Raw genomic sequence first — 15150 nt, forward strand, 5'->3', positions numbered from 1 at the left:
GTTCCATAAGGGCTGCACTCTTCCAAATATCCCAAGCCATTACTACCCAAGCACAATTCGCCACTACCCAAGCTCAAGCCATGACGGCCCAAGCTAATCGGGAGGTTGTACCTCGAGCAAACCAACAAGTTGTTACCATGGCCTCCCGTCTAAAGGATTTCACTAGGATGAATCCCCCTACTTTCTATGGGTCCAAGGTTGAAGAAGACCTTCAAAAGTTCATTGACTAAATCTATAAGATCTTTTATGCTATGGGGTTGTCTACTAGTTAGAAGACCGAGTTAGCCTCTTACCAACTCAAAGATGTGTCCCAAACATGGTATGTCCAATGGTGGGACAATAGGCCTTTAAGGGGTGGACCGGTGACCTGAGAGGTGTTCAAGAAGGCTTTTCTTGATAGGTTATTTCCTAGGGAGAAGAGAGAAGCCAAGGTGGTGGAGTTCGTCAACCTTTACCAAGGATGTACGAGTGTTCTTGAATACTCTTCGAAATTCACTAAATTGTCAAAGTATGCTCTTTCTTTGGTTTCCGAACCTAGAGATAAAATGAACCGCTTTGTGACGGGAGTGTCGGATGACTTGCGAGAGGAGTGTCATTCGTCTATGATACAAGACAATATGAACATTTCTCGTCTCATTGTTCATGCTCAACAAGTGGAATAGACAAGGGCTAAGAGAAAGAGTAGAGATGCTAAGAGGGCAAGATCTTTTGATGGTGGTTCTTCTAAAGGTAGTCTTGAGATTCATGATAGCCTAGGTTCAATAAAAGGGTTTCTAATCATGTTCCTTCCAAATTTCCTAAGGCTAGGGATGATAGGGTGTCTAACGCTAAGCCTAAGAAAGGTAGAGATACTAGTTCACTTAACAAGAATCGTACTTGTGCCAAATGTGGGAAGGGTCATCTTGGTGAATGTCTAGTGGGAACATGCAATTGCTTTGGTTGTGACAAGAATGGCCACAAGGTTAGGTATTGCCCTAATTTGATCAGTCAAGGCAAGGATAGTGGTCAAGATCAAGTAAGTGGTCCAAATGATGCTCCGAAGAAGAATCGCTTCTATGCTCTCCCCTCTAGAGGTGAGCAAGAGACTTATCCCAATGTGTTGACCGGTATGTTTAATGTCTTCTCTATTGATATCTATGCTTTACTTGATCCGGGTGATATATTATCTTTTGATACTCAAATAGCTAAGAAGTTTGAGATTTTACCCGATATTCTAAATGAACCTTTTATGGTATCTACCCCGATGGGTGAGTCGGTTGTTGCAAAGAGGGTGCATATAAATTGTCCTATAATGTTTCCCAATAGAGTTACTTATGTTGAACTAGTAGAACTTGATATGTTTGATTTTGATGTCATATTGGGTATAGATTGGTTGCACTCTTGCTTTGCCTCTATAGATTGTAGAAAAAGGGTGGTGTAGCTTAACTTTCCAAATGAACCCATTTTAGAGTGGAAAGGGGGAAATTATATTCCTAGAGGTCATATCATCTCTTGTTTGAAAACTTGTAAAATGATAGCTAAAAGGTGTTTATACCATATAGTGAGAGTCCAAGATTTAGACTCCGAAATTCATCCCATAGAGTCGATCCCCTTAGTGAGGGAATTTCCAGAGGTCTTTCCTAATTATCTTCCTGGTATTCCTCCCGAACGGGAAATTGATTTTGGTATCAACTTGTTGCCGGATACGAATCCCATTTCAATTCCTCCTTATTGGATGGCTCCAGCCGAATTGAAAGAGTTGAAATCTCAACTCAAAGACTTACTAGACAAGGATTTCATTCGACCTAGTATTTCTCCATGGGGTGCTCCGATATTGTTTCTGAAGAAAAAGGATGGTTCCCTTAGGATGTGTATTGCTTATCGCCAACTCAATAAAATCGCTATTAAGAACAAGTATCCTTTCCCTTGGATTGATGACTTGTTTGATCAACTCCAAGGGGAAAGCTACTTTTCTAAGATTGACTTGAGACCGGGATACCACCAACTTAGGGTGAGAGGTGAGGATATACCAAAAACAACATTTTGGACTAGATATGGTCACTATGAGTTTTTTGTAATGTCCTTTGGTCTCACTAATGCTCCGACGACATTCATGGATCTCATGGATCTCATGAATAGAGTGTTTCGAAGTTACCTTGATTCATTTGTCACGTGTTCATTGACAACATCTTGGTATATATGAAAAATGAGGGTAACCACATTAATCATTTGAGTGTGGTGTTACAAGTGCTTAAGGAGAACCAATTATTTGCCAAGTATAACAAATGTAAGTTTTGGTCGAGATCAGTGGCGTTTCTTGGTCATATCATCTCTAGTGAAAGAGTTAAAGTTGATCCAAAGAAAATCGAGGCGGTTAAGAATTGGCCTAGACCATTGACTTCAACCGACATTAGGAGTTTCTTGGGTCTAGCGGGTTATTGTCGGAGGTTTCTGGATAATTTTGCATCCATTTCATCTCCCTTGACTACTTTGACCCAAAAGAGTAAGAAATTTGAATGGTCGGAAGCATGTAAGAGAAGCTTCCAAATCTTGAAGGATAGGCTTACTTCCACTCCGATGTTGACTTTATCGGAGGGTACCAAGGGTTTCGTTGTATATTGTGATGCATCTCGAGTGGGTTAGGGTGTGTGCCTATGCAACATGGGAAAGTAGTAGCCTATGCCTCTAGAAAACTTAAGGTGCATGAGAGAAACTATCCAACTCATGATCTTGAGTTAGCATCTGTGGTATTCGCCTTGAAAATATGAAGGCATTACTTATGGTGTTCATGTGGATGTCTATACCAACCACAAGAGTCTTCAATATGTGTTCACTCAAAGGGAGTTGAATCTCCGACAAAGAAGGTGGTTAGATTTGTTAAAAGACTATGAGATGAGGGTTCTCTATCACCCCGTTAAAGCTAATGTGGTAGCGGATGCTTTAAGCCGGTTTTCCATGGAAAGTGTGTCCCATGTTGAGAAAGCCAAGAGGAACCTAGTGAAGGATGTTCATAGGTTGGCTCATTTAGAGGTTTGGGTTGAAGATTCACCTATGGGTGGTTTGGTGGTACGTCATAACTCCGAGTCGTCTTTAGTAGTCGAGGTGAAGTCCAAATAACATCTTGATCAAACATTGATGGAGGTTAAAGTGTCGGTTCTTGGTAAACTTAATGAGTCATTCTCCTTAGGGGGATGGTGTCTTGAGGTACCAAGGAAGGTTATGTATTCCTAATATATATGGTTTGAGGAGTCGGATTATTGAGGAAGCTCATGGGTCCCGTTACTCCATTCACCCCGGTATAAAAAAGATGTACCATGACCTTAGGGAAATGTTTTAGTGGGAAGGTTTGAAAAAAGACATAGCAGAATTTGTTGCTAAGTGTCTAAATTGCCAACAAGTGAAAGCCGAACACCAAAAGTCGGATGGTTTACTTCAAGAAATCCAAGTTCCTACTTGGAACTTGGAAGACATTAATATGGATTTTGTGGTAGGTTTGCCTCGAACACAAAATCAATATGACTCTATATTGGTGATTGTGGATATGTTCACAAAGTTTGCTCATTTTATTCCCGTCAAGTCTACCTATTCGGCAGAGGATCATGCAAGGATCTTCATAGATGAGATTGTGTGTTGCCATGGTATTATGTTATCCATCATATCAGATAGGGGTGCACAATTCACATCTAGAAGCCAAAACGTCCAAAAACGTCCATGACGTCCGGAAACTAGTTCAATGAGGTGCTAGTGTGCCTTAGCCTATTTGACTAGCTTTTAGGAGTCGGAAAATGATGAAAATTGGTGGAAGGGTGTCTAACATGTATTAGAGTTAATTCATAGTCGAAACTTCTGGGAATGATTCCCCAAGGACAAACCAAAGGGCCCTTGATGAGGACCCTTGCATCTTGGGGTCAAAGGATTGCCCAAGACAATTTGCACAAACGAGTGCCATCGACGGGGCGTGTGTCAATAGCGGGGCGTCGATGGTCACTTAGCCTAATTCTTGGAAAGGTCATTTTTCATAGTCTCTGAACTCATCGACGAATGTGCAGCACGGAAGAGGGCAGTGGTCGTTGATTGACCCACGATCCGTCGATCGTGTGTCGTCTCTAATGACTGGTTTTTATTGCACGTTTTAACTTTAGTTAATTAATTTTTTGGATTAGTTAGAAAGTTAATTATGGTTTAACGGAGGTGTAATTAAGTTAGTTAACCACCTATATACAGCCCTAACCTAATTAGACTAACCTAAGCTCTTATAATTTCCCAAACCCAAAACTCTCTTCCTTCTCTCTTCTTTCTCTCTCCCAAAGAAACCCCATTGAAGACCAATCTAGAGGTGGATTCAAGGGCTTCAAAGGGTCAATTTTCTCCATCAATACTCATCAATTAGTAAGTTATAGGATCTCTTTCACCTTTAAGACCTCTTTCCTCAAGGGGTTCTGTTGCGGTCTAATCGCACACGCAAGTTCACGTGATTGTACAAGCAATATAATGGCTCTTGTTAAAGAGCCGGGTATCGTGCCCTCAAGGACTACAAACTAGCCTGTATACCTTTTCCAATTCTTAGCTTAAAAATAGTGCACTGTCAAAATTTCATATGGATATATTGAAATTTATGGTTAACTAAAACTACCTACTATGATTCAATTTCCTAACTTGTAACGATTATTAATGGAGAGATCCAGGATTGTAGCTTTTATCAGGACTTATGAAGTCGCCATCATCTGATAAAAATTTTCTGACATTATCTCATCGATGAACCACAGGTTAAATATATGATCATGGTCTCTCGACCTCTAATCGCCTACAACTATTACAACCTTAACTACATTGTTGAGCGGGGATAGGATGAACAAAAGTTGATAATTAAGTAATCTTCCTGTATGATAGTCCAAGTAAACCCACTTCAGCTTTCAAGATTGGTGTGGTGTTCCGATAGGCGAAAGGTGTGAAGCGGTTTCCAGGCATATCTCTATCCTAAAAATGAATCAACCCTATCTATTTAGAGTCAACCAGACTTCTTACTTTCCATGTTCTATCCTCTTATTCCTCTCTCGAGTTCAATTTGGACAATAGATTTATTTCTACGGTGGCCAGTCATGAAATACAAAAAGAAAGAAAGTAAGATCGAATCGTATATAACTCTTGATAACAAATTAAGCAAACTTCATTCATCCTGTAGCCACAACCCTAGATTTAGGGCATTAAGCTACTCATGATTGTCATAACAATATTCAAAATTCTTGAAATAATTCTTAATAATTACCAGAGAAAAAGAAATAGAATGAAACCCTAACAACCTCCCAGAATCGTTCTTGATGTTTCCTCATTAAAAATTGAAAAAAAGAGTCATAATAAAATTACATTAAGGCCTTATTTATGCTAAATTTCGGAATCTCCAATTTAAGGCCCAGCAGCGAGCGATGCAGAGTAGACACGCAGTATTCTCTTTAGAATTTTACTTCACACTCAAAATTTTATTCCACTCTGCGCGCCGCGAGGCTATTGTGATCATGCCTTTGCTGCATTTCTCCACTTCACTTTGCTTTCTTTCATCCTTAGATCTACTCGTTGCCTCTTTTTGCTCTTTTGATTCAGATCTCTTGCACCTCGCCTTCCTGCATAGCTAATCATGTTGGCTAGTTTTGAATCCTGAATTTACTGAATAATAATATTAATCTATAATTATCAATTTCAAAAAAAGATCTCATGCAGTCATAAATAGTATTATGGGCATGGAAATCTGCCCAAGATCACTATCCCACACCTAAAAGCTTTGTTTGTCCTCGAATAATTTCTAGTGACTCCTAGACATGGATACTACTTAGATCGTGCTTCTATCATCATCTCTTCCTGCTTCCGTTTATGACCTGCTACTGATTGGATCATGCTAAGACAACTTCATGCACCCATCCTTGTAATTCTCTATGTACTTTCTTGTGTCACTTTACCTCATGCAACAAGTACCTCTCACACTAATGAATAATCTGCTTACTTATGCATTATTTCACTTCATTTACGGATCATCATCAAATCATCTCTCTCTCCTAAAAGAAATCACATGTATGCATTGAGAACCATAAGTTTGCCCATTATGTATATCTCTACTACTGATATATATTATACTCAAAGATCAACTAGGACTTGTTAAGGTTGTAATGTTGGCTCAGGGTCACGACAAATTTATATTTAGGAAAATAGTGACTTATTCTACCTAATGCACTATGCTTGACTTTGACTTTGTATATCACCTTTTTCTTCTTCATCCTTCTTGTTTAACGTGTTTTCTTCAAATTTAATCGTTCCCACTTTTCTTATCCTAAAATGTAAGTGTATATATATATATATGTGTGTGTGTGTGTGTGTGTGTGTCTTTTTTTTTTAATTATTTTTTACGGATCTTCAAATTACCTCCAGGCTTTATTTTGCCTTTACCTTTTATTTTCCCTTCCAAAATACTTTCTTTCTTCCTTTGGACAGATTTCTTTGTTTTAGTCCCTCAGTCTAACAAAGTGCATTAAGGATCGAGATCAATTCTCAGGTGCTTAATAAAGGGGATACAACTTATTTTCAAGGTTTCAACAAAAGGGTAAGTTAAAAGCTCAAGGGGGCTGACTAAGGAATGAGATGAGGCTGCGTTTCTACAGTAATTCAAAAGAAGACCAGTTATCATCTTTTTGAGTACCACACAATCATATATCGCTTCAATTATAACCTGGGCAAGTTCTAGACTCAATTAACATACAGTGAATATAAAATAGCTCACAACTCTAGGTACATGTTTCATTTTTGAAAGATCAACTCAGCCCATTATGTGTTACACGAGAGGGTCATTTCAACTTAGGTTGTACTTTTCTATAGCATGACAAACAGTTGCACTTCATATATCCTTCATCTCACTATTTCTTTTCGTACAAAGCTTTTCAGAAGGACTACAATTTCAGCACGACCCACCCTAAACTCGATCAACGACATTCACCTTTAAGACGGTCGTCATCCATCTATCATTGGGAGGTCTGACTTAATTTATAACAACTACAGACTTACTCCTAACAAATAAAAATATATTATTAGCTTTTTTTGGTACGGTTCAAAGGGACTCTCCTTGGCTAAAGAACCTTTAAAAACTACCAAGAAACCCAAACACAAAACAAAGCCTTAAAAAATAAAAAGAATAAACTGAAAGCATACATAGAAAATGCCTCCCCACCCCACATTGAAACAATACCATTGTCCTCAGTGCACAGAAAACATACTAAAACACATCAAAGGGTAAGGGAAATACTTCCTGCTAATCTTCCATGTCATTATTAGCGCCGGTGTGAAGAAGCTCAATTTCATCCTCCGAGTTCGACTCAACATCGGAGCCAGTTTGTAAATTGTCCTCATCAGTTGGGACATCATCCCAAAATGGATCTGCAAACATAGGTCCTATCCCCAATAGCACATTAGCATGCGCATTCAAGGGATATTGGCAGATGACCTCGTCAAGCTCAGAGCAATTTGACGGTCGACCTCTGGTTTTGTGCCGCAACATCTTCAATCCGTACATCCGTGCCATAATTAACTCGTCCCTTCTGTGCCTCTCCGCAGTGATGAGAGTGGGGCCTAACTCAGTATCAGGCCCTTTCGCGCGAGTAACATCCACAACTGCAGGGAATAAAGGGGAAATGTAATCTAAATCTTCTTCCGACACACCTGCACGATGACACATGTTAGTAATAAGACCTCCAAATGCATACCGTGGCCCTTATGCACTCTAAACTTTTGCATAGTCGATTTGATAATCGCTCCAATATTTAACTTCGTGTTCGTCATCAATGCATATACCAAACACACCCAGTCACGTGTAATGTCAGTGTAATGCAGCCCAGGTATCAAACAGTTCATAACATTTTTTAGCCAAACACGAGTCTCACGTAGCATATGAGCATACGGGAGCATCTTCTGATATCGCTTCCGACTATGATGAGTCCACTGAGCCATGGATTGAGGTACACACATTAAATGGCAGATTTCTTGATACGGTGGCCGGATGTTCAACTGGGTTAACACCAAAGGGTTGGTGCCATCAGTTTTTCCCAGAATATCATTTGTAACGGTTGGAGTGGTAGGCACATTCCGACCATATACCGTGTCAAAGTGAGAAGTGAGTGTCAGGAATCCAGTAAGCATAGAATTTGTGAACCATGCTAAGGTTGCATTCATCTGTTTCCTGGAAGATAAACCCCATCTGCAACTCTTGTATCCGCCTCACAATTTGGGGGAACTCTCGGATTATACTATCCCTATCAACACACACATCCGAGAAATATTAGTACTCGGTGTGCCTATACCACGTCTTCCCCTCCTTGGAGACTACTTTTGACCTGTAGATGCGGGTCTGCCCTCCGAGAGAGGGGGGTGCAAGTGGAACATTCTCACTTCGAGGCCTCTTCTTCTGTGACCCATGAGCAGTTGCGTGTCCTGGCCTTTGTGACGAATACATTGTATTTGCGAAAGGAACGACGATATAATTTAGTTTTAATTCATGCCCACTTTAGCCACATTCTACCCCACACTTGATAACAAACAATATTTAACGGGGGTCCACATATTCTCCCACATACTACTATATCACACTGAACCCATCACAATGTCGTATGAGTTTGTCACCAATTATACCTATAAACAACCCCTTCTCATCAATAACAGTTATACCTTCCCACAATGGCACAACATCTAACCCATTTATTCAGCGATTTTGTTGGATACTCAAGACTTCACCAACTACATAATTCTCAATTCATCACCCTCACACATGAGACTCAACAATTTCAAACTTCTAGTGATGAGAACTATAAATACCCTTAATTCTTTTAGTACCCCATGCTTGTATGCATCCAAATTTCTAATCAAGACTTCAAAATCACAATCCCACATAGAAACACTACCCCCAAATTTTATTTCACCACCACTACACAATTTCAACTGAGTAATTTCCAAACAAGAACAAATAAAGAAGGACATACCTGGGGAGTGACCTTTCCGACGTGCAAGAGCAATAAGAAGCAATGTGAAGCTTGGGCGACGCGTGAAGAAGGATTTTTAATGGAAAACTAGAGAGAAAAGAAAGAGGGAGGCGTGATGGGGGAGGGGAATTAGGGTATTAGGACGGTTTTAATTCAGATAGGGGGAGTTGGGGGATGGGTTGGGTGTTTTTATTGATTTGGAAACGGGTAAACCCGTTTATAATTAATGAGATTCAAAAACTCACATGGACCTCGCGGGTCCACTGGAATTTTAATTCAAGTTGACGCACACATGCTCCCCATCGCGCGACGCGAAGCTGATACGAGGTAGTGTATTTGTGTGACGTAAATTACTTTTACCGTCGAAACTAATTTAAAATCTACACCGCGCGACGCGCTCCTGACACGAGGTATTCTGCCTCAAATTTTTAGCATTCCACCTCGCAACGCAAAGCTTACACGAGGTACACTGCCTTTTTCGCCCTTTGATGCCAAGTCTTGCATAAACACCCTGTTAGTGAAAAACTTGATGGGGTGACTCCAACCAGCGCCGTATTTACGGTCAACGCACAATGCATGAATTTTTTATTTTTTTTCTTTCTTTTTTTTTAAAAAAATAACATCTAGCTATTACTATTAAGTCACAGGTTTCCTCCCGTGGAGCGCTTGATTTAACATCGCGGCACGACCCATATCAAAACTCATTCCTCGTCCAGAATGATCTCTTCAACCTCACGATCTACATCCTTTCCCACGTAGAGTTTGACCCTTTATCCATTCACCAGGAACGTGGAACTATTGCTTTTGTTTTGTAACTCAACTACTCCGTGTTAATTCATTTGCACCACCTCAAACGGACCACTCCATTTAGAACGGATCTTTCTTTGAAACAATTTCAATCTGGAGTTGAACAACAATACTAGTTGGCCTGGCTCAAAAGTGTGTGACACTATGTGCTTGTCATGCCATTTTTTTGTTTTTTCCTTATAGAACTTTGCATTCTCATATGCATGCAGCCTGAACTCCTCAAGCTCATTCAGTAGTGTTACTCTGTTCTGCCCGACTAACTTAGCATCCAGACTTAGTTTTTTTATTGCCCAATATGCTCTATGTTCTAACTCGGCGGGCAAGTGACATGCTTTTCCAAAAACCATTTGGTAGGGAGACGTCCCTACTGGTGTCTTATACGCAGTTCTATATGCCCATAAAGCATCATCTAGCTTATCTGACCAATCCTTCCTTTGAGCATTTATAGTTTTCTGGAGGATCTGCTAAATTTCCCAGTTAGATACTTCAACATGTCCACTTGTTTGAGGATGGTATGCAGTAGCCACTTTTTGCCTTACACCATACTTAGCCGATAATTTATACATGGATTTATTTATGAAATGCTTACCTCCATCACTGATGATCGCCCTGGTAGTGCCAAACCTAGTAAAGATGTGTTTCCTTATAAACTTCACAACCACTTTAGAGTCATTGGTTGGTAAGGCTACTGCTTCAACCCACTTGGACACATAGTAATGGTCCCATGAAATAGATCCCCCAAACATAAAAAATTTCCACCTCCAGAATATTACGTAAAGGCGTCTCATGCCTTCTTGAAATTGTGCCCATTTGTTGGCACTGGTCACATCTTTTTACAAACAACACAGCATCTTTGAATAAGGTAGGCCAAAAGAATCCAGATTGTAATACTTTATGCGCAGTTCGTTCACCCCCATGATGTCCGCCATATGGTGAGGAGTGACAACTTTCTAACACTTTTGGGGCCTCTTCCTCACCTATAAATCTTCTCAACATTTGATCCAGACCCTGCTTAAATAGATAAGGCTCATCCCATATATGAATTTAGCATCGTACCTCAATATCTGCCTCTAATGTGGTGATGCCCAAGTGGGAATAAACCACTCACCAAATAATTCACAATGTTTGCATACCAGGGTGCCTGTGTAATATCCATTGCTAACAGCTGTTCATCCGGGAATTCTTCCCGAATTTTTCGTTTCTCTGACACATGAGATGAGTCTTCTAATCTAGACAAATGGTTCGCTATCTGATTCTCTGAATCCTTTCTATATTTAATCTCTAAATCAAAGTCCTGGAGAAGTAAGACCCATCTGATCAATCGTGGTTTTGAATCCTTCTTATTGAAAAGATATTTAATGGCTGCATGGTCAGTATAGACTATCACCTTCGTTCCCACCACATATGACCAAAATTTGTCATATGCAAACACTAAGGCCAACATTTCTTTCTCAGTTATTGTGTAGTTCGCTTGTGCTGCATCTAGTGTCTTACTCGTATAGTAAATGGAGTGAAACACTTGATTTCGTTTTTGTCCTAACATTGACCTGACAGAAATATCACTTGCGTCACACATCAATTCAAATGGAAACTCCCAATCTAACGCTACAAGAATATGGGCTTCTATTAACTTTTGTTTCAACACTTTCAAGACCTCTAAATAGTTCTTGTCAAACTTGAATTTCACCTCCTTTTCTAATAGACCGCACATGGGTTTTGCAGTTTTAGAGAAATCTTTAATGAACCTTCTATAAAAACCTGCATAGACTAAAAAGCTTCTAACCCCTTTAACCGATACTGGAAGTGGCAATTTCTCAATTACTTCAATCTTGGCTTTATACACCTCTAGCCCATTCTTCGACACCTTGTGTCCCAATACAATTCCTTCTCTTACCAAGAAGTGACATTTTTCCCAATTTAAAACTAAATTTGTTTCTTGACATCTTGTTAAGACTCTGTCAAGATTTAACAAGCATAGCTCATAGGCCTCACTAAACACAGAGAAGTCATCCATAAACACCTCTACAAAATCTCCACCATATCGTGAAATATTGCCATTATGCATCTCCGAAAAGTAGCTGGAGCATTACATAACCCGAATGGCATGCGTTTTAAGGCATAGGTACCATAAGGGCATATGAATGTTGTCTTCTCTTGATCCTCAGGTGCAATTACAATCTGGTTATACCTTGAATATCCATCCAGAAAGTAATAGTATTTTTTTACCTGCCAATCTGTCCAACATTTGGTCAATGAATGGAACCGGATGTGTGAGGGTGATGAATTGGGAATTATATAGTTGGTGAAGTCTTGAGTATCTAACAAAATCGCTGAATAAATGGGTTAGGTGTTATGCCATTGTGGAAAGGTATAACTGTTATTGATGAGAAGGGGTTGTTCATAGGTCTAATTGGTGACAAACTCATACGACATTGTAGTCAATACATATTCTCCACGCAGTTACTATTGTTGTGGGAATCAATTCGTTTCTGTCATTGGTCACTATAGTTATCCCCCCTTTCTTAGGCACATATTATACTGGACTTACCCATTTGTTGTCTGATATTGGATACACTATCCCTGCATCTAACCACTTGATTACCTTTTTTCCAACCACATCCTTCATCAAAGAATTTAATCTTCGCTGCTGTTGAGCACTTGCTTTATATGTTTCCTCCATGTAGATCTTATGCATACACAAAGCAGGACTTATGACTTGGATATCTGACATCTGCCATCATATTGCTGTTTTGCGCTTCTTCAGAATCAACAATGTTGCTTCCACCTGTCCATCAATTAATGTTGCAGACAAAATAACAGGTAAAGTATCATTTGCACCTAAAAATGCATACCTTAGATGCGCTGGAAGGTCTTTAAATTCTAATTGAGGAGCTTCTTCAATAGAGGGCTTAGGTTGCGACCCTAATACTCTGTTCAATGGTTTCCATCTTCTCCCCAATTCTTCTATCACTACCAAGTCTAACATCTGCACCATTTCCTTTGCCTCAGCATCTCCATAGATCTCATCACCCATCATTACTCGTTCCAGAGAGTCTTTATCCATGATGTGATTACTATCTAACTCCAGATCTACCGCAGTGATGGCAGATAACTCCTCATACAGCGGTGGCATTTTTAAGGCTTTATATACATCATAACCTCTACCTTATCGTGATCTCTCATAGTTAGTTGACTAGCAGCTACATCAATCATTACTTTCCCAATGGCCAAAAATGGTCGTCCTAATATGAATGGAACCTTAGGATCTGGCTCGAAATTCAGTACCACAAAATCCACCGAAAAATTAAAGATCCCACTTGCACCAGTACATCTTCTACAACTCCTTCAGGTCTAGCTACAGATCTATCAGCCAATTGTAAAATTACAGTGGTTGTCTTAGGTTGCCCAACCCCAGTTTCTTATACAATGAAGTTGGCATTAAATTAATGTTGGCCCCCAAATGGCATAAACCTCACGCATGGATACTTTGGCCGATGGTAATTTGTACCGTAAAGCTCCCAGGATCTTTTAGCTTCATAGGCAACCTTTTCTGAATCCTCGAGCTACACTCTTTAGTAAGTGCAACTGTCTCGTATTCAGTCAATCTCATTTTATTTGCTACAAATTCTTTCACATACTTCGCATACCTGGGTATACCTTGAAAAACATCTACCAAAGGCAAGTTAATATGAACTTTTTTAAGCAAAGATAGAAACTTACCAAAGCATTCATCCTCCTTTTGCTTCTTAAACTTCTTAGGGAATGGAGGTCGTGGTCTTACTGTTTGTTGCAGGTTCCACTTCTTCCTTATTCTGGGACACACACTTTGTTGGTTCACCGTCTTTACTCACCACTTCGATAACATTTTTCCTTGGAGACAATTCCTCTAAATGTATCCCACTACGAGTACTCACAGCAGAGACCATGATCATATATTTAATCCTGTGGTTCGTCGATGAGATAACGTCTGAAAATTTTATCAGATGATGACAACTTCCTAAGTCCTGATAAAATCTACAATCCTGGATCTCTCCATTTATAATCGTTACAAGTTAGGAAATTGAATCATAGTAATTAGTTTTAGTTAACCATAAATTTTAGTATAGCCATTTCTGAAATTTAGACAGTGTACTTGTTTTAATATAGGAATTGGAAAAGTTAATACAATCTAGTTTGTAGTCTCTGTGTGTACGATACCCAACTTTTTAACAAGAACCATTATATTGCTTATATGATCACGTGCACTTCCGTGTGTGATTAGACCGCATCAAGTTTTTGGCGCCGCTGCTGGGGACTGCAGTAATTAGAAGTCATTTAATTTTTTCTATTTCTAAAAGCCAATCACAAATGTTGGCAACTTGATCTTAGCATTTCAGAACGTCAAAGATTCATACATAGGAAACTGGACAACGATCGTGACCTATTGTGACCTATTGTCACCACTCTCAGAACCTTAAATATTCATACATAGGAAACTGAGGCAAGCAGAGCATTCAATTTCTCTAGAGTTTGGGGAATCAACAACTCCAATTCAAAAAACAGAAGAAAGAGAGTTGACACCCGAAACAATGGTTGCTAATGAAAGAGATGTGGCAATCCCACGACCCACCAATGTTACTTGTTGTATTCAGAAACCGGAGGCTGGTGGAAGATTTGAATTTAAACAGAGTATGGTGCAGATATTGCACTCAAATGGGCAGTTTACTGGTCTCTCTCATAAGGATCACATAGTTCATATTCAGTATTTTTTAGAGATCAGTGACACATATACTCCATCAGGAGTAAATAAAGATTATGTGAGGCTCACCTTATTCCCCTTTTCTCTTTTGGGGGAAGCAAAGATATGGTTGAACTCAGAACCTGCTAACTCAATCACCACTTGGGATGATCTTGCCCAGAAATTCCTCATTCGATTCTTCCCTTTTGGGAAGACCACTAAGTTAAGAAGTGATATTCTTACCTTTAGGCAGACAGGTGGTGAAAACTTATACCAAGCTTGGGATAGGTTCAAATTAATGTTGATGAGTTCCCTCATCATCATCTTGATCTGCCATGATTTTCTTTAACATCTCTTCAACACTCATATTACCAGGTTGTGGTTTAGATTGTTCTCTTTGAATCTGCCCTTGATATCCTTGAATGTTACCTTGAAATCTGTACTGATTTTGACCTTGAACTTGACTCTGATTTCCACCCCACAAGAAGTTTGGGTGATTTCGCCAACTCGGGTTGTAGGTGTTCCCATAGTTTTGTTGGTCTCCCCCTCTTTGCGCATTACCCACAAAATTTATCGAATCTGGATGTATACGAAGGGTCTATGTATACTCTCTCTCTCTCTCTCTCTCTCTCTCTA

The 15150-nt window shown here is 39.6% G+C and overlaps 1 protein-coding gene and 1 non-coding gene across 2 annotated transcripts; both read right to left on the reverse strand.

Annotated features, from left to right (window-relative positions):
• Positions 1 to 9820: 9820 nt before the first annotated feature.
• Positions 9821 to 12528, reverse strand: LOC107001103. Its single transcript, XM_015199274.1, has 5 exons — positions 12346 to 12528; positions 12024 to 12031; positions 10906 to 11875; positions 10557 to 10805; positions 9821 to 10258 (listed from the first exon to the last, which is right to left on the reverse strand). The coding sequence occupies exons 1-5, from the start codon at positions 12526 to 12528 to the stop codon at positions 9821 to 9823; spliced, it is 1848 nt and encodes a 615-aa protein (XP_015054760.1).
• Positions 12529 to 14734: 2206 nt separating this feature from the next.
• Positions 14735 to 14840, reverse strand: LOC114074560. The gene has a single exon (XR_003574981.1). It is a non-coding gene; the product is annotated as a small nucleolar RNA R71 (small nucleolar RNA).
• Between the last annotated feature and the right edge of the window lie 310 nt (positions 14841 to 15150).

The sequence above is a fragment of the Solanum pennellii genome, chromosome 10, assembly GCF_001406875.1.
Source record: "Solanum pennellii chromosome 10, SPENNV200".
NCBI lineage: Eukaryota > Viridiplantae > Streptophyta > Magnoliopsida > Solanales > Solanaceae > Solanum > Solanum pennellii.

Coding starts and splice junctions, on each gene's coding strand:
- LOC107001103 (XM_015199274.1), bottom strand. CDS start 12,528: ATGTCAGATATCCAAGTCATAAGTCCTGCTTTGTGTATGCATAAGATC. Junction 10,806..10,905: donor CAAACATTGTGAATTATTTG/GTGAGTGGTTTA, acceptor CTATTTAAGCAG/GGTCTGGATCAAATGTTGAG. Junction 10,259..10,556: donor CTTTACGTAATATTCTGGAG/GTGGAAATTTTT, acceptor GAAATTTAGCAG/ATCCTCCAGAAAACTATAAA.